This window comes from Carassius auratus, unplaced genomic scaffold (assembly GCF_003368295.1).
Source record: "Carassius auratus strain Wakin unplaced genomic scaffold, ASM336829v1 scaf_tig00011586, whole genome shotgun sequence".
NCBI lineage: Eukaryota > Metazoa > Chordata > Actinopteri > Cypriniformes > Cyprinidae > Carassius > Carassius auratus.
The window spans coordinates 318508-339591 of record NW_020524219.1 but is presented as its reverse complement, the minus strand read 5'-3'; the positions used below and the strand labels follow the sequence as shown (position 1 = coordinate 339591).

The 21084-nt window shown below is 35.7% G+C and overlaps 1 protein-coding gene across 2 annotated transcripts in view; it reads right to left on the bottom strand.

Moving 5' to 3' along the window:
• The window catches only part of LOC113073193 (opioid-binding protein/cell adhesion molecule-like), a 147558-nt gene that overhangs the window by 34916 nt on the left and 91558 nt on the right, over nt 1-21084 (bottom strand). For both annotated transcript variants that reach the window (XM_026246071.1, XM_026246070.1), the window contains one exon: nt 12651-12883. In XM_026246071.1, coding sequence (XP_026101856.1) covers nt 12651-12883 — 233 coding nt within the window. The remainder of the gene's footprint in view (nt 1-12650; nt 12884-21084) is intronic.

Here is a 21084-nt window from a genome sequence, read left to right as displayed (position 1 = left end):
TGTTGCATCTGTGTAAATAACATGAGCAAAGTGTATGCGCGTTGTGCACGCTATACACTATGGTCAAGCATGCACCCTTAAAATAGCATAAGGAACAACGCGCAACGCGCAACTGACTTTAGACTAGGTTTTTTCTGGTCAGTGGCGCAATTGTTTAATGGAACAGCAAAATAGCACCAGGGATTGTTTGCGCCGGAACACGCCTCCTTTTTTGCGCTGAACCGCCCAGGGAGCGCAAGTTCATTCACTAGTTTAGCGACGTGCTGCTGTGGAGGGAAAAGCGCGCTTTGCGCGGGTGCAAAATAGGAATGACACTTGCGTCAGTGTACAAAGTCAATTGCGCTGGGTGCAAGATAGGGCCCTAGGTGTCATCCGATTTCAGTGTCAAATGATCTTACAGAAATAATTCTAATAGGCTGATTCGATGCTCAGGAAACATTTCCTGTTATTTCAGCATAAAACCATGCTGTTTAATATTTTTTGTGTACACATTTTTTGGATTCTTTGATGAATAGCAAGTTAAAAAAATGGCATAAAATAATAATAATAATAATTTAAAAAAAACTTGTAAAATGTTATAAATGTTTTTACTGTAAAGCTTAGTCAATTTACTTAATCTGTCCTGAATAAAATTATCCTTTCTTAAAAAAAAAAAAAAAAAGAACAAAAAGGGAAAAAAAAGTTTTTATGTACATAATTTATAGTTATATGTTTGTTTTATTCTCCCATGTATTAACTATGATTCTAATTTGAATTCTGTGACTCTGGAATACAAGGTCTGTTCTTTATAACAACTCTGACAACAATGTAATTAAGTGGTTGTCCTGTAACATTGAATTTGAGACCCTAGAGTTTTGAAACCTTCCAATTCTAGAACCATACATGAGTTGATTGTACATCGATCAAAGTAAGCTTTGTAGATAATTCTACATTCAGTCCATTAGAATAACTCCTCAGTATTACACACTGCTGTTTGACGTGATGATATGAGCAGGTCATGCTCTGTTAAGGTAATGGTGTTTATAACTCAATGTGATCTCATGAGAATACGGATGTATTTTTACGTTAAATGTGGTTCTACCACACGTACATTTACTTACATTTTCATGCACATAAAAAGTACAACTTTGACGTATTTATAGCAGTAAAACATACAAATACTTTCGTGTTAGCAGCTAAAAAAATGTAAATAATCTAACGTAGAGTGTGAATGTACTTGAATTCCCATGTATTAATATAAAAATTGTGACTTTAATGATTCAAATCTGTTGTATTTAATTGTCATACCAATACATGTTTTTATTGAATTTATTGAAAGCAGTTTACTCATCTACTTAAGAGGAAATAACATTTCTGTTAACATTTCAGGGGATTACAGAATGTTAAACGAGACTACATTTTGAAACCTTAAAATGAATACAATTTATGTAATTGTTTAACCATTTTTTTATATTTTGCTGTGCGATTTTCTCCTATTCAATGACTCACAATACAACCATAGATACACAAAAGCAAAGCATAAAATTACAAATCACATCCATTTTATTTGTTTGCTGTACTCCAAATCTTTAGAATCCAGATGTTTGCAAGGAATATATCCAAATTCAGCCCTTTATCGATCGATTTTCATCTTTCATTCTCAGCAACAGCAACCGTCACAGTCAAAGCCCGCGCTCGTTATGATTCGAATTTGAAAATAGCGCCAGTGCGCCACCCTCGAGAAACTTTACGACATGGTTTACAGCACTGATATCGAACGCTCATTGGTTCTCACCTAATTTGTCACAGATTACAACATGTCGTGACGTAAATTTAGATACATATTGAACCTGTAAGTACGTCCAGATAATATGTAAACGACACTGTAAATACGTAAAGGCAAATACGTATTGTACAGTTTTAATTTACGTCTAAATATGTACGTTTTGATTGTGAGATCAGGCTGTATAACTTGACTGAAACTGGAAATGGTACCCAGACAGTCTTGTCATTTTTCTTGACTGTGTTCCATGCTTCAGTCTGAATAATCCAACCAGCCACTATATCAGAGATATTATTTAGCTGGCATCCTATCGGGCCTGCCTCATATGGGAGTCTGCTATCTATATTTGCTGGAAAAGTAAATATTTTATTGTAAATTCTGTTTCCTGAAGTTTTAATGAGTCATCCAAGTAGGCACAAGAATTTTCTAAAGGGACGTCACTGACTCACACACACACACACACACACACACACACACACACACACACACACACACACACACACACACACAGGTATACCACAAACACACTACAATATGACTGAAAAATTGATCTGCAAAAGAAGTCTGGACCGCGAGCAAGAAAACAGCTGCTAACACAGATACTGAGGTCAGAGTCTTCCAAGTTCCTGCAATTTGACTGCTAATTCACATACCATTGAATATTTAGCATATTAATGGCAATGATTCAGACAAATGTGTAATGGAAAACATAAATTAATTTAGTTTCAATAAATCCAGTTATCCACGTAAGCCACCAGTGTATGACAATATTGTGTCTTATCTATCAAATCATAACAGCAGGGGGAAAGTCCTGATGGGTCTAATTAAATTTTTTACTCCAGAACAATCATTTTTCTGCCTATAATAAAATTGAAAATACTTCAAAAGAATCAGTTCACTAGTTACTTTAGCTGCTGTGAGTTTGTATGTGTGTGTGTGTGTGTGTGCATGGCACTAGGTTGAAGCAATGAAATTGGCCCAAATGAATCATCATTCAAAGTGGTATATGGGTATTATTATTTATATTATTTTTTAAAAATCTCTGATAGGGTTATTATAGGTTCAACTTCAACTAAAACCATTAAAAGTCAAATTCATTTCTTGAAATAAAATAAAGTTTAACTGAACGGAAATAAAATTACATATTATATATTTTTTCAGCTAGTTGCAAAGGCATTTCTCATTTTCATTGATTAACTTATACTAAAATAGCTAAAACTCAAACTGAAATAATAATTGATAATCATTGTATAGATAGAATAAAAATAAACACAAATTACACAATTTAGTAATTCCATTTAATTTTAGAAATTAATTTAATTTGACTAAAAATAAAAATTAAACAGAAAATATAACAATAAATTCACCATTGATTCACAATATTAATAAAAGACTATAATACATATATGACAAAATGCAAACAAGGAATTTTTTCCTGAACTTTATCTGCAAGAAAAAGCTACCAAAATAAGTTATAAGTGTGGCTACCTTTAGTTAGTAACCCCCAAAACTGGCATGTGTGCATGAGTTACATCAAAGGTATTGTTTTCTCCCTCTCTCTCTCTTAAACTATAATTGATAGCTTCAGCTTTCTAACCAATCGCAAATTCAGGTCACTGTTTCAAATGCACCAATTAAACTCCTCAAAAAAAAAAAAAAAAGAACAAAAAGAAAGAAAGAGTAGAGAGTTCAGAGCATGAACAGGCAGTAAGACTATGCTAACAATTTCCAAAGAGACATACGCAAGTCTAGTTATATAACTCAGGTTACCTCTCCTCATGACCATGTGTGTTTGTGGTAAACTGTTGAAAATGAATCATTCTCAGCCATATGACGAGCCTCAACCATCATCAAGTTCAAGATGAAGTATCTTTCTGTTTCATACTTGCAGAAATTCTCAACATTTCTGAGCAATACCTGAATTTTTAATTGGACATGCACTGGGATAAAATAACTGCAGAAGGCGGGAAACCCACAGAAATCAGTGGGAGAAAAACTCATTCTTGAGCTGCCTCTGGTGATATAGCTGCCGCTAATGTTTCACCCGGGCAAATTGCACTGGCTTTGACTCTACATTTATATTCTCATAACCCCACTGAATCTTTCTAATGGCTCATTACTGCACTTTAAAATGAGAGAAAAAAGAGCTGCCTCCTGATGCAATGCTGAAAACTGAAGCATACTACAGTCTATAGAAAACTGCAACAAGGGACTGCAAATGCATCAGCCGTAAAAATATAGCAATGCAAGGGAATAATGAGTTGAAAACAAAAAATAATCACTATAAATTTTATAGTAAACATTTGAAAGGAAAAATGCAAAGCACAATAATATATAATATTTTTTCATAGTAATTGTGAAATAAAATACAAATAATTACACTTTCTTTATAGAAACATTATTATTAATTATTATTAATTATTAATTAATTAAGAACTAAGTTTTTAATGTGTTCCTAAAGGTGATAGATTGCAAAATTAAGAAATGTTCACTAGAAATCATATATAAATTAAGTAGTTTAGTTTAAACTAATTTTTATTTTTATGGAATTAACATTGTATTATGAATATATAACTATTAATAAGAAATATATATATATACAGTACAGACCAAAAGTTTGGACACACCTTCTCATTGAAAGAGTTTTCTTTATTTTCATGACTATAAAAATTGTAGATTCACGCTGAAGGCATCAAAACTATGATTTAACAAATGTGAAATTATATACATAACAAAAAAAGTCTGAAACAACTGAAAATATGTCATATTCTAGGTTCTTCAAAGTAGCCACCTTTTGCTTTGATTACTGCTTTGCACACTCTTGGCATATATATATATATATATATATATATATATATATATATATATATATATTAGGGGTGTAACGATACGCGTATTCATATTGAACCGTTCGGTATGAGGCTTTCGGTTCGGTACGCGGTACGCATTATGTATACCGAACGGTTCGTTGGACTAATTAATTATATTTGAAAAAAAAAAGAGAAATATAATGATATGCATTCAACAAGGTAGCCCAATAACCCAAACGACGTAACAGGCAACGCCCCTGACACTCCCGAAGAAGAAAAAAAACACCATCTTATATGTTTATGTTAGGCTACTCAGTCAGGCGCTCCCTCACTCAGTTCGCGCTGAAGGCTCGTTGCAAAATGGCCAATGCGTTTAACAAATAGAAGATCCTCCAATAACCAACAGGTCTGGTGTTTGTGTGCACTTTGGATTCCCTTTAAGCTATAATGGTGATGGCAAGAGAGTGGTGGATAAAAAAACAATGGTATGTCGCATCTGCTACATGACAGGGTACACCAGCGGGAATACAAAAAAAAAAAAAAAACACCAGCGGGAATACTTGAAACATGTCAACTCATTTACGCCGACATCACCTTATTGTGTCAGTATCCGGGAAAAGACGGAAAAAAAGGTGAAACATACACGCAACAAACTATCCCCGCAGCATTTAGACACCGGTACACCATTATAGCTTACAGTCGTACACATATCGACACATATAGTGCCTAAAAACGCGAGGAAAATGCTAGTCACGCCGCTTTCTCCTCCTTTCCAAAGCGCTCGGGCAGAAGCGTTCATGAGGCGCCTGTCTTTGCTAAGCAACAATGACGTGCTCTCTCCATGAGACGCGGAAATTTCAGCAAAGGTTAAATGGATTTGCAGCTCTAAAAATCGCTTGCAGTAGCTCTGCTAATAAATTTATTTCAAAATTGCAATCCATATACAACTATGATCAGCTGTTCCTTCATCTTGGCTGAGCTTTCAACGTTGTTACAGGGAAAGGATGAAGCTGATTGGTTAGTTCTTGTCACATGACCCGCGGTGCGCTTGCGGCATTCTGAAAAGTTGAGATGTTTTTACATTTTGCTGTATCTAAAACGTAACGAACCGAACCGAACCGTGACATCAGTGTATCGTATCGAACCGAACCGTGAATTTTGTGAACCGTTACACCCCTATATATATATATATATATATATATATATATATATATATATATATATATGCAGCTGCTAATAAGTCTCTGTAATAAAGGTCATTACAAAGCAGTATGACAACATGAAGTTTTGCCACTGATACGTAGCAGTCAACCAAGATGCTTGTGTTTTCCTCTAAAATCTTTTAAAGGATAAAGACTGGCAGCAGTCATTTTCCAAATTTCTTCCAATTCGAAATGACACAGCCCATAACCTTGGAGAATCCACTGGTCAAAAAGTTGTCAATCATCAAACTGCAAAATATATGGGAATCATTTTTTTGTTTTTCAACCGTCACTGTGGAGTGACAGTGTCAATCAGTGTAGACTATGTTGTAAAACTACAGCGATGAAAATACCACCAAAAGCCTCCGCTTCAATGTCTAAAAGATTGCAATGTCAATCCATTGACGCCTGTGGGTTATTGTCAGGAATGTTTCAAAGCATTTAGCATATCATTCACCTTGTTCTTACGCATGTGGAAAGCTTTTAATAGATCTCTCAAGAAAAGGCAAGACAGTCGGAGAAGCCTGTAATTTTGTAAAAGAAAATCAAAATGTCTTTAAATGTTCCATTAGAATGTCCATAACGAAAAAAAAAAAAAAAAACATTTAAACCAACACACATTCCATATTATATGACTACCCTATCTGCCAGCATGGATTTATTTAATATATTTTAATATCAGTGGATTTCCCTTAGCTCTATGGGGAAATCAAACAACTAGGGTGCTTTCATATAACACATGCGGAGTGAACATTATGGTGTGTTTTGTGCGGTGATTGCCTCTTCACTCCTTTTTAATAACAATACTAATGAGTCACATTGTGCCATCAGAGCAAGCTACAGGTCTCTCGCCTCAGAAGAGAGCTGCTTGTTTAGCCGCTTTCAGTTATTACAGTTGTGGAGAAAAGCAATCACCCTACCGCAATCCCATCGCAATCACATCTATCTGGCACTGCTGTGGCTGAAACAGCCCAAAACAGCCCAAAACATTAACAATGACACTGTTTCGACGTTTGTAAAAAAGCTGGATCAACTTTCCCTCGTTTTCGACAGTTATTCATTAAACAGGCAGATTATTATTGGCAGAAAGCTAGTCCAGTTTGTAGCATATTGTGGCCCTAAACCACCTGCTTAGACAGGAAAGGTCTATATATATATATATAATAATATATATAATAATATATAATAATATATATATAATAATATAATAATATATATATATATATATATATATATATATATATATATATATATATATATATAATAAAGTAATTCTCTGGTAGTTCATGTTTAAAAATGTAAACAAATGCAGATGCAGATTCTAATATCAAGCCTCCACAGTACTATTTTTTGCTATGATAGCGGAACATTTCTAAATGTGGCATTTCCTGCCTCATGTGTCCGAACTCCCACAGTCTTCCACAAAACCTGTATTTTCCATTGGCCTCGCAGAGGGTTGAAATAACTGAAGCAGAAGGCAGGGCACCCACAGAACTCAGTGGGTGAAAAAAGGATTCCTGCGCTGCCTCTGGTGATATAGCTGCTGCTAATGTGTCACCCAGGCAAATTGCACTGGTTTTGTCCTCCCATTTATATTATAACCCTACTGAATCTTTCCAATGGCTCATTACTGCTCTTTAAAATGGGGAAAGGAGCTGCTTCTCAATCCAGTAACAAGAGCTGAAGCTTATTACACAAATGTACAGTGTATTGAGATGCCGTCTTATCCTTCTCCTTATGGAGGAGAAATTTGGAGACTAATCTAAAACAGAGACATGTCATCACACTCGCAGCAAATTAAAGACGATAATCCCGCTTGTTATTTACAAGGCCATATAATTAAATTGCCACACTTTTGCCCTCTTATACATAATAGCGTATATGACATCCTGCTCATTAGGTAATATGTTGAATTGCTTTAAACGAAATGTGCAATGCAATGAAAGTGTTTTGATCAGGATGAACATTCAAGATATATGCATTTAGCAGACGCTTTTATCCAAAGCAATTTACAGTGCATTCAGGCTATCACTTTTTACCTATCATGTGTTCCCGGGGAATCAAACCCCCAACCTTGCGCTTCATAACGCATTGCTCTACCAGTTGAGCTACAGTAACACTTTTTTGTTTACACACTTTTTTTTCACACACAAGATTTGTGTTTCAAAACCTAGCGAGCTGTATAGGAAGCATCCTAACTTAAACAGAACCTCTTAAGTGACATATAGCACTGCCAAACTAACTAGGTTTTGCAGCGTAGCTACATTTGTTTTGTTTTTTGCTCGACTTCAAATAAATGATGCTTTTAACTGCGTGTAAACTCTAGTGCAAATTAAACTTCTGATGATCCTCTATGCCTCCCGTGAAGACCTCCAGCTAATGGAACATATGGAGTGTGATCATCACCCTTCATGCGCTGCCTTGCACCGAGCTGGATTCATCCTTCCCCTTTTCCCACTTGAGTCGCACTTTACTTCTTATCCTCACCATTCCTTCGCTTGCTAACAGTCTTGGACTCCCTGCATGGCCTGCACATGTCTCTGTTTACCCGTGCTCTGTCGTCTCATCCTCTACCTTTGGCTTGCAAAGTTAAGAGGGTAAGAACTGTCCTCTTTTTTTCATCTGCTTCGGAAAAATCTAAATGTATACTAAAAAATAAATATATTCTCACATAAATAATAATAATATTTATTAATTAAATAAATACATTACTAATAAAATAATACATAAATATACTGTATTTAAATATAAACCAAAATACTGAATATATAAATGGTAATATTAAAATCCAGCTAACCACGTTACTGTAAAGAAAAATCAAATAAATAAATAAATAAAAAGACCTTTCTAAATAAAAACATTGATTTATACAATGTTCTGTTAAGCAAATATCACATTTCAAGCAGATGGAAAAACATCTTGAAAACTGAGACTGACATGTGGAAAATTGGTGCTAAAATAAACATATGATGGATCCTTGCATGAATCTGAAAATAACAAGACTTTTCCCATTGGTTTAGATGAGAATTTGTAACGAGGGTTTATAATTTCATCTGGCATCAAAGCATCATTCAAATGTGTTTGCTCAAGTCTGTGCTCTTGTGTTTGTCTGAACAAATCCTCTGTGCAAAGACATCTTGGGAGTTGTCTCACTGTTTCTTTGTTTTAGTACTCACAATTGTTTTCACTGTTATTCTAAAAAAAAGAGCTTTATTTGATATAACAACAAGGACAAAAGTATTCCATTTAATATAATCAACATTTCCCTGATCTTGCTTGTTCTGAAATGTTTCTTTTTCAAGAATCAGTTGATGGCCTTTGTCACATTCTGCATACAGGCCAAACACATAAGACATATGCATGATGTGCAACGTTGAAATAGTACGTTTTGAGTTTCTTTGCACAAGTATGCTTGTCTGGGATTTAAGAAAAATCAAATACAACTTTTAATTATCATTAGAGGATATTGGTGAAGACGAAAAAAATGGAAGTAATATTCAGTGAGAATACAGAGCCAAATTGGCTGCAATGGAGTGCAATTCAACAGCCCCATTCTAGCCAGCTTCAGTGTGCACACCACCTGTGTATGTCTGTCCTTCTGATACTAGCTGAGAGAGACAAAACAGGTATTTTGTGAACTCATCCATTACAGATCTCACTACCCTGTGCCCTTGAAACAAGCTATTGAGCTATATCCAGTACAGATATGCAAATAGCTAAAAACAGAGACCTATTCACTCGTCTCATATTAGCCTGCTTACCTTACAGACTTTTTATATATATATATATATATATATATATATATATATATATATATATATATACACACACACTGACTTGCATTTCTCTATTTGTTAACTACAAAATACAAATATATATTTTTTAATTGTATGCACTGTATTTTACCAAACATACGCTTTAAGAGATAAAATAAGACTGATTTATTATATCACAAAAACACTTTGAAAAGGCTGAAATTGCAGTTTAATATTATCATATCTAGTAATTAGGGCTAACCGTGACTAAGGATTTTTCTGGTCGTTCATTTTAAGCATTAATCGACTAAATGCACGCTTATTACTGAACCATTTAAATCATTATAATGGGCCTTTAATTTCCTACATAGCCTAAAACATGCATAAAGCTTGCCACATCACACCGGCAGAAGTAACGATTATGAATGTGTCAGGCAAAAACAGTAGGGAGGCTGCATTAATATCTTAATAATTCACTGCTAAACAAGTGCTTTCTTACACTGATTCACTCATCATCTCCGCAGTAGTGATGCACCTGTGTGAAGGTTTTATACGGATTACATTATCTGAGAGTATTTGATTTCCATTTGAATTAGTTCATTTGAAAGTAGACATTACACTCTCTATAGATATATATTTTTATTTCTCTAAGGCAAAGATATATAAACATAGTTTTGCACACAAGTTCACAGACCGAGATGACAGAAAGTGCACCTTATTTGCGTTCATTATTTTACAAAAGCGCAATGCTTTGTTGTTATAGTGAGTGCACACAAATAAACGTAGAGTCTTTACAGATTAGAAAGATGTGTTACTCTTATCTGTATAAGCAAAGTGCAGAGTATTTTAAGAGTAAGTGAGCACATCTATATCATATATCTATAACAATATCTATATGTATCACCTCTTCCAACCGAGCCAGGGACTGCTAAATGAATGTCCATCCCCCAATTGACAAATTTGTTAAAAAATTTTCTTTTTACTGTTTTTGCTTTTAAACAGTGCCTAATCTGTCCATATTACTCCCCTGAATCGTATGAAACAAAATTTTCAATGGGGAAAGCAATATTTGCATTGAAGACTCATCCCAGTGAAAACATCCCAGTGATGTAGCTTTTTTGACACACAGCTTTTTATTCCTGAGATTTTGGACTGGCGGTATATGGATTACTTGTGGGTTATTGTGATGTTTTCATCAGTTGGAACTCTCTGAACTTCACAAGGCCCCCATTAACTGCAGAGAATCTATTAACCGGCAAGTGATGTAACACAAAATTTCTCTAAATCTGTTCCAATGATGAGACAAACTCATCTGGAGGGCCTGAGGGTGAGTACATTTTCAGCAACTTTTCACTTTTGGGCAAACTATTCCTTTAACTAGCAAGATTTGCAGTTTGTTTTTTTTGTTTTTTTGCACCATTACCAACTAACATTAACTGGCAGCCTAAGCATTTTTTTTTTCAACAGCAATGTGCCTCTAAATGCAAGTACATAAAATGAAAACATGGTTTCCTCCTAAGACTATAATGACCTTCATTTGTCTTCTGCATGTAGTGGTTTTATAAGAATAATGCTTTGTGTACCTCAGAGAAGGAGCTCAGAGGAAAACCTCAGGTTTCGAATTGCCCGGGACGCTAACGTGTCGCATGTCTTCTCTCTCATTGCATCTGATCGATGCACCCAATCGATACTGCGGAAGACGATGAGGCCATTTACAGAGACACAAACCTCCAGCTGCAGTCATAAACCACATAAATAGATGTAGTGCTGATATGCTACAGGACGGAAAATGCAAAATCTAATGGCACGCTGTCCCGTTCAAGAAATGCTAATAAGCGACCTAAAACCGGAACCATAGCAAGTGTGAAATACGTTAGGACACTTAAAAACAAGCACGCAGATGTCAAGCGAGATATGTGAGAACGCTACTGTAGGCGCTCTTTCAATTTTTAGCAGAGCCAATGCAATAACAAGCTTCAGAGGTTCAGAGTTTAAGAGGAATAAAGCCACACTTTATGACAGGAATAGACAGGGTGCTACAGTCTGTGTAGGCAGACTTTAGCTGAGCGTGGCAAGATTTAACAAAGCTGAGACAAAGCATTACAGTAAAGGCACACCAAGACCCCATCTGTTCAAAAAGCTCTCAGATCCATTCTCAAGAACACTAGGCTGAAATTGTACACCACTCAGCATGCAACTATGGGGTGTAAGGGAAAAGGAGCATGCTGCAAACAATTCAATATCTTAAGTGCACTTTTGAGTGCCACAACATCCACCCAAGCATGCTTATGTTGTGCCATGCAGATGCGGAGTGTTGAACTGCACAACAAAACAAGGAAGGCGAATGATTGATTCATTAAACTGGGATGAAGACTTTGTAATTAATTGAATTGCAGGTTAAACGGGAACTGAACATGCAAGGCGAACTCCAATTTAAGCTTTGTGTGTCTAATCAGAAAAAAAAATAAGCACCTCACCTTGGTCTATTTGTTCAGTTATTTAAGCCTGCAGTAATTAGTGTCAGGACAAAGTACTGAAGGTTAATGAGGATTTGATAAGGCACCATTTTATTAACCCTAACACTTTTTCCTCCTGAGACTTGGGAAATCTGACACTTTTTCTGACACTGCATATGGTCTGAGAAACGTAATAAAAATGGCGCTATTGTTTTTTGACGCATATCTGATTTGTGTAACCCAAGCCGAGATGGTTTTGGCTTCAAGTGACATTAATTGTTTTTTGGACCAAAAATATGAAGGCAATTGTCTTCGCTGTAAGTCACGACGACTGGGTATCGACACTTGTTTTAGTGAGAAGAAAACAAAGCCTCTGCCCTATTTTTCTGTTGCTCTCTCGGCTGCATGTCTTAAATCAATATCCATCAACGATTTTGAAATTACACCCAGATTAAATCCCAATTTCATCACTGGGAGTCACATCTGCTGAGTTTCATTTAATTACATCAGCCTAGAAAAGGAGAATCAAAGTTGTTTGTCAACTGTTATTTACACAACTCAAATGTCAACAAAATCCCAAACCAACGTAGAGCTAGTTTTTGACAAGCTTTCTTCTTCCGCACATAAATTATGCAAAGGTTTTTACTTCTCCTCTTAAGATTTACCTTGTACGATGAGATGCACTTTTGTCGATTCTGGTTTCTTGTTTGTGAGGATGGAACATACGTACGGCCCCTCGTCGTACAAGTTTACATTTATGATCTTTATACTGTATTCAGTGACAGCTGTGTTTAGTAGGACCACCCGGGGGTCCAACGACCATTTTTCATTCCCTGTGAAGAGGATAGTGGTCCGGTTGAGCCATGCCACCCTTGATACTTTGTTGTCCACATTGCACCTGTTGAAAGACACAAATAGATGAGGATAAATATGATTGTTTGCCATATGTTGAAGTAAAAATAGGATACACAGGTTCAAACTCGTTTTGAAAAAAGTTTGATACATTCTGAGGGACTTGAATGAAAGGCAAAGTGTTATCATTTAAATGAGGAAATCATGGATAGCATATCCAATTATCAGCTAATACTTTCAGTGCTACTTACAGTAGGAAACCGTCAAGCTAACTTCTGCTTGAAGAAAAAGCCAAGAAAACAATGATTTATATTCTAGACACAGTATTGGAGTCCAAAACCCAAGCATATTCTTCAATTCAACAGACTTTACTGGAGAAATATCATAATGCCTATAATATCACTCCAGCTTGCTTGGAATGCAAAAAACATTTGACAAAGCAACAGGTAATATAAACAGACAGCTGTTCTTTTCTTCTCCTTTTCTATTACAGATCTCGAGTACCAGTTGGAAAATTACAATAGCTTTTCATCTCATCCATTTCAAATAGCCGTAAGGGTAAAATTAAGGTGATAGCCACCTTTCACTTCAGAAGAATCTGAATATGACACTACATTTGTCTCCTTCACAGGAAAGGACATTTCTTAAAACTGCAGAAAAAGACCTAGAGGCATCCACTATACTTTTTTTTTTTTTTTTTTTTTTTTTTTTACCCTTTTCTAAACTTTTGATTGATGGCTCTAAAGGTTAGGACTAATTGAAAGTCAGAGCGCCATATTAAAAAACTGAGACCACAATCCCATGCAAAGCAGTGCACTTTCACAAAAGAAGAAAAGCTATTGGTTTCATGGTGTTTATTTGTGATTTTCTGGCATTTTCTTTACTTATCAATAGCTATTTCATAATACAATGGCACATAATGTGTTGTGTTGACATGGTTTTCATCAATGACACTTTACAAGGTGCACTGAGGATTTTCAAAATGCCATTGCCAACCCATTCACGTCAGCATGCCAAAACACTGCAGTAATTCATATTAGACTTTAAGAGGGCTTCACTCTCAAGGTCAAAATCTGTAAATGGATTATCAGACCCTTTACTGGTGAATTTCCCGCCTCTGAAAATTAGTCAACAAGAGAGCACTCTTTTGGCAAATCTGGAGGGCAACAATTGCAAGTAGGAAGTGAATGCTTTCTCAGGATATTCTTCACAGGGAAAAGCTCATTCAGACTCTGTTAATCTATACAGAGTGCTGGAGCGCAAGAGAGCTTGCAGAGGATTTGAACCATTGAAAACCACAAGATTAAGCTCCAGTTTATAATCATGCATACTCTGCAGTTTTTGCTTGGGAATCACTGTGCGCATTCGAACAATAGAATGGATTTTTTTAAGTTTCAGTTTAAAAATAACCCCATAGTCACTCTGTGCTTGGCCTTAACACCTTAAAAGTGTGGCAGAACCTACTGTTCATATTTTAACGTCTTGGTGCTGTGGGGCCTAATTTCCCTTAACTTAATGCTCGCTTTCCCTTCCATACCAAAAAAAAAAAAAAATCTTATAACTATCAGAAGAAGCTCCCCCAGATGTTATTACACACATTAATTCTGTACGCAGCAGCAGCACCCTCCATCTTCTAAACTGCACTGTTCATCATGCTCCAATATGTGTCTAGTTGATAAGTTTGTGGATTTGTATCCTTTTTCTGGCTGAGAGCAACAAACTGAGCCTTAAACACAAAAATAATGACATTAGCATGATAGGGGAAACATGGAGGCTACACTAAAAGTTAATTTTCTGTTCAAGAGTTAAATTTTAAGGGCCTTATTTGTGAAAGGCTTGCACTTTGAATAGGAAGGTCATTTTTCCAATCCCACCGTGGGCACCTTCTCTGGCCGTTCTAAGCAGGATGCTTAACACCTCATCTGCTCCAGGGGTGCTGTGGGACAGATGATTGTGTGCTCAGAATTTCTGCGTCTGCCTCTGACAGATTAGATTAGCAATATGCAAGATAACGAGTTTGCATAGTGGCTGTAGGAACTGGTGCAAAGTCTTACAAAAAAAGCCAAAAAGTTTGACTTTACAAAGTGTTTCCTGACTTGAGTGTTTTAAAAAAAAAGGTGATTACACATTTCGAAAACAATTAAACTGCTACTAAATAGATCCAAGAGTTGATTTGGGTCTTAAAACAGACAAATATTGATGTTTATGAAATAGCAGGACAACCAGAACACTGCAATGTCATCACACATACAGGTATGCTTCACATCAAACAGCATGCATACATTTATAATGATCCATATCAAATAGCTGGTGCACATATTTACATATGCATATCAACCAATGGAGCCATTATAAATTCAATATGCTAAAACGACCGCCCTCACTGTGCTTGCAATTACTGTCACTTAAGCCGAGGTAAAAGCATATAGATTTTTCCACCCTGTGCTAAAAAGTAAGTTTCTTAGAAGGCAGAGCCTCCATTATCCAGCATTGACAGGCTAAGATCAGGCCTCATTCAGTCAACTAATGACTCTGTCACACCAATCCCTTGCACTTCAGCCTAATGGACTGCCAGCCACCTTGGTGCCAGATCATTTATGTGAAGAAATATCTTCTTAACTCAAACATGTTCTAAAATACATTAGATGGATTATCAATATTTTCCACAACAACCTTATTTAGAGAGAGAGAGAGAGAGAGAGAGAGAGAGAGAGAGAGAGAGAGATAAAGCTATTTTGTTTGAATAACGCTTTTTACTTAATGTAATGGAGGAATGTAATCTTAAAAATAAACTTGCAAACTTTACACATCATGGGTCACATGGGCATGATTTACATATTTATATATATGTAAATGTATATGTAAATATTTTCTTAATATACAGTATACTGTATGTGTGTGAATTTATATATACATAATTAATATACACAGTAAACACATTTATTATGTAAACAAAAACTTGCATTTTGGATGAGGTTAATTGTAATATATATATATATATATATATTTTATTTTTTTATTTTTTCGAAATCAGCGGTATATAGTGAGATATAACATTTATATGTAAACTATACAAATATAAATAAGTATAAATATTAAAGGCCATGTTGCAGGGTTAATTTTTCAATGAATTTTTTCAATTTGCTTGTTAGTAATAACCATTTAAACTGTTACCCATTGTATTTTATGTTGTTGGGTATCACAAAATGGAATATAATACGAAAAAGTAGGTACTATCTTACAGTGGTTTGCAATGATTCTCCTTTCCCCCACAATGCATTGCATTACGTCATGTTGGGAAGAGAATTTACCAAAGCTCGCTTTGAGAGCATTGAGAGTGACGAGAGAGACGAGTAGTAGACAAGAGTATTCAGATAGCGCAGATTATAGAGAAATACATAGATATATATATATATATATATATATACACAGCAGTTTCCATGGGATGGCACTGCCCACACAAGCACCTGCCGAACACAGCGACTAACGTCATGATCACTGCCACTAGATATAAAGAAAATATTAATTTTTCTCTCTGTGCTATCCAATGACAGTAAAATCCATGGCTGTGGGCCATCATACATGTTGGTTCTTGCCACCTCTTCCTCATCCCAGTTTTTTCGCAACGTTACATGGTACTAAAATAATTTTTTCAACATGTACCACTTGCATAAACACTGCGTCCGTAGGCAGTATTATTCGTAGGGGCTGCCATCGTTGTTTCGCGTCCTGTGTGATGTCAGAACTCTGAGTACATCGATCTAGTACGAGTTTACGGGTGGGAAGTCACGGGTTTGACTGCCGTTTCAGTGCACTTTCACGGGTTTAAGGTTGGAAAAACACGGGTTACGGGTTGCATCATACTAGGCTGAGGCTACCTTTCCTCCATTTCTCCCCAACGTGAAGTCATCACTGAATTGCGTAAAAAAAAAAAACGTTAATACTAAAAATTTGAAAAAATGGTCTCTAAGACCATTTTTGAGACATTTTAAAAATAATATACATATCTTGAGTGATTTATGTACCCATTGATCAACAGTGGTGGTTAACCTGCAACATGGCCTTTAAATAAGATTTTATAACAAGTATATTCTGACAAAATCTAGCTCTGGTGTTAAGGATTTAACACTCTTAACTATCTTTCTAAAAAATCAATAAAAACAGATAACGTAAATAAAGGTAAAATCTGGGACAAACATATAGGGCGCAACAATTTTTCATGTTTGGGTGATGACAACAAGACGCCATTTCATAAAATGACACTTGTCATATTTTTCATATCACTGCTGTGCCTTTTGCAGATATGAGTAGGTCAGTGAGACTCTGCTGTGGGGATTCGGTGCTTGCAGATCATTGTCGGCAGACAGCCATGTGGTCTCAGGGTGAGATTAATGACAGGCAGGCTTTATGTGATGGGAGACTGATGAAGGCCATTACACCAGGGGCAATGAGTGGTGGCCACTCTGTTTGGGCTTTCAGATAGAGGGGGAACAGGAATGATTTCCCCAACCAGACACAGACAACAGTGTCGAGAGTTACATACTTGGATTAGTGGAATGTGGGATATATAGAAAAAGTAACACATATTGTCACAGAGAAAACCACACATTAAAATGCAGTGTGAAAAAGCAAAAAAAAAAAAAAAAAAAAAAAAAAAAAACACCTGTTAGAGGTTTTGACAAATATAATGACTGTAAAGCCATTGTGGCTACAAAAATATATTTTCCAACAAAATGCTGTTCTTTTAAACTTTATATTTATCAAAGAATTTTTCCACAAAAACATTAAAAACAGCACAACATATAGTTTTCCAATCATAAAATAATAATTATAATAAAATGTATTAATATTTTAAAATATAAATCATTTTTAAATTGCAAATATTGTCATATTTGTTTTTACTGTACATATATTTGAGCAAATAAATGTAGCTCGGATGAGTGCAAGAGACTTATTTCAAAAATAATTTACAAATCTTAAACATTTTTGTCAAAAAGGCCTTGCAGACTAACTTAACAAGCTAAATATTTTAACCATTCTAGTCCAAGCAAAAAAAAAAAAAAAAAAAAAAAAAAAAAAAAAAAATATATATATATATATATATATATATATATATATATATATATATAAATTATTTTATGATTCTGAGTAGAACTAGAATGCAAAACAAGATGTCATATTTTTACTGAAAATAATTCCTGATATAGTTTCTAGCCATGTTATGTATTTCCTTCAGATGCGTTAAAAATTTATCTCAATGCAAAAGCAAAAGCAGAAGCATTTGCTCTTCTGTACTCCATTCAAGCCTCCTGAGTGAGCCGTGGCCCTCGTTTGAATTGAAATAACAGTACAATAGAACAAGCCGCCACTTGTGATTGCCACTTTTGTCACTGCTTTCAAGGTGGATGCACTAACATTCTATTTGTGTCTGTCCTCCGAGGATCCGTCTGAAGGCCTCAGCCCACCTCCATAGCTAACTAGTCATGTGGATGAATGACCTGCAGAAGTATGAAGAGAAACTGCCATTTTTGGCCCGTCACTTAAGAACAGGAGAGACAGACAAGCCCGATAAACACTGCCATTTGCTTTGTCCCACACAGCGCTATCTCCACATCAAAGACCCGAAGCTTCACCGGAAGGCAAGCATCACATTGGGATTGAAATAATACTTCAAACTGGAAAACACTTTTTTAACAAAATGTATCACTTAAATTAAACCAATGACCTTGACATTGTTAAAGCTACTGAAATTCACTGCAGTTTACCCATCAGTCTGAAATAAAATTATTTTTTCTTGTTATATACAGTAGAAAATATTTGATTTAATGTTTCAGTAACTTAAGTCTTTTTATATTGCAATAAATTCAAAAATGTTCTTTATCTCTAGCCTTCTAATTTAAATTATCTTTTATTTTCAAACACCCACACACACACACACAACCTCAAGCCAAACCGGTAAAACACGTGTAGGATTATATATGATTACAAATGTTCTTGATAAGCCTTGAAGGACATACTGCTAAGCGGAAGTATTCACTCTCTCTGTATTGTGCACCAAATGCCACATTAAAACAGAACAGAGAGCAAATGCTCCCTAAAAGGATAAAACTGTAGAAAGACATGAAAGAGAGAAACACTAGGAGATGTTGAATATGCCTTGAAGCAAGGTCAAGTCACTGAAAATGCACTGAATGAACAACATCTCTTTAAAATGCAATATATCATACAGAATTTGGCTTACAGAAGGATGGAGTTGGTCAGAGATCTGTACATTGAGACGGTTAAAAAAAAGGGAATTGAACCCATGGCATTTTGCGCAAAAAGTTAACAAGTTTAAAGCTAAAATTTAATTATTACAGTAAAAATTGAATATAGAAATAAAGCTTAAAATGCCGTTTAGCTCTCTCACCAAGCAAGTAGAGTATGTGTGGAAAAGCAAAAATTATTTTCTAAGAAAATTCACCTTGAATATATAGAGATTTTTTCTTTGTTAACTTTTTAGAAATGGCCGACAGCACTTTCACACAGTTGCAAACCTTTTAGGCATTAAAAATATCAGCATGATGTGCAGCAGGTCACCACCACCAGAAAAGAGTTGGCAAGGTCTCATTTAAAGATGAAAAGAAGAATTTCCCCCTCCGGAAACATCAGGCAGCTGGACTCAAAACAAAGGATGCTGGTCTTGGAACCTTCCAAGTGGGTTTAGTCAGCACTCCCTACAAACTCTGAAGCATGCAGCAAAAGAAAGCTGCAAGGAATGACAATCCACAGAATGTCCCCGGAGACAAATATCCAGGATGATCCTATCTTTATCTGGACCCTTCTCTGTAGACACCTATTTATAGTTCCCATTGTAATATTCAGAAGAGAGGTTTAATTGGTGCATGCTCATTTTCAGCCTCCGTGATGTTCTACAATATTCAAACCACACCACTCAAAATGGTCATAGACTTTAAGACCTTATAAATGATTTTAATAAAATTCTTGGTCTATTATGGCTCAGAATTTCCTTTTTTATGTTACTATCTTGTGGTACAAAGCACATGAACTTGGAGAAACAGGGCTTTTATTTCTTCTCCAACACTGTTGTACTTTACACTCTGGAAAATGCATGAACACAACAATGCTATACAAATTCCCAAGGCTGCTCACATTTTTTTTTCAAATAGAGTTTAACTTTGAAGACATATTATTCTGTAAAGATCTCTTTTTAAAGGAATTTTTCTTTTTATTCATTTTAGCATATGAGAAAATGACAGAGAGATAGATAGATAGACAGACAGACAGACAGACAGATAGATAGATTTCATTGTGTACTTCAGAAATTTGCATCCTTTCCCCAACCATTTTCCACGGGTGCTGTGCATTTCTCTGTCTCCAATTGACAGCTCAAAATGTCTTCCAGATACGCATGACTGGGGCAGAATGACTGCTGGCAACGCCAATGAATAGAAACAAGTCCCCGCAGCGTGAGAGTGAGAATGTAGATAACTGATGAAGCCAAGATAACCTGATTCAATTCTGCTTTATCTAGCTGCAATGATATGATTCTGATATCTGATAACACTGTGGGTGCAGCAACACTCTGGGCTTAATATTTTTTTCTAGAAAAGATACGGTGAAAGGAAAGAACAAGGAGGGAGAGAACGAATGAAAAGAGAAAAAAGTCATGAGCTGTGTGGTTTGGGAGTTCATACGAGGGGTATTATTCTAATATTAAAGAAAAGTAAATACTATTACTATTTGCACAACTATAGGTGCACAAGTGAATTCAGCTCACTTTGATGTGAGAAAGTAGGAGTGACAGAAATTAAAAAAAAAAAATGTACAAGCCCTAATGAAATCCTGTGAGAAATGCCCAGTAAGTTAATATCACTGCAGCAAAAACAACATGCAAGCTTTTCCTTTTACAGATGAGTACAGAGAATGATTCCATCTGCTTGAATCTACACCAAGCTGGCTAATAAATAAAATGATGTTTACTAAGACAGTCCTTCTTTTATCTAAATGCTAAATCTCAGAGCGATATCACCCTTTACAACATAATCATTAGCTCTCAATTTATGAAGCACACAAGGAATCGTGGGAGGTTATTAGGCCAATCAAAAGCCAAAGCATGTGCTGCTAATGGAATCTGTACAGGTGGTCCAGAAAATGTCCATGTCATCGTTGTTTTGATTGGTTGAGAGCAGCATGCCGTGTCTAGCTGGCGCAGGATGTGGGCTGTCGGGAGGCCTGATTAATCTT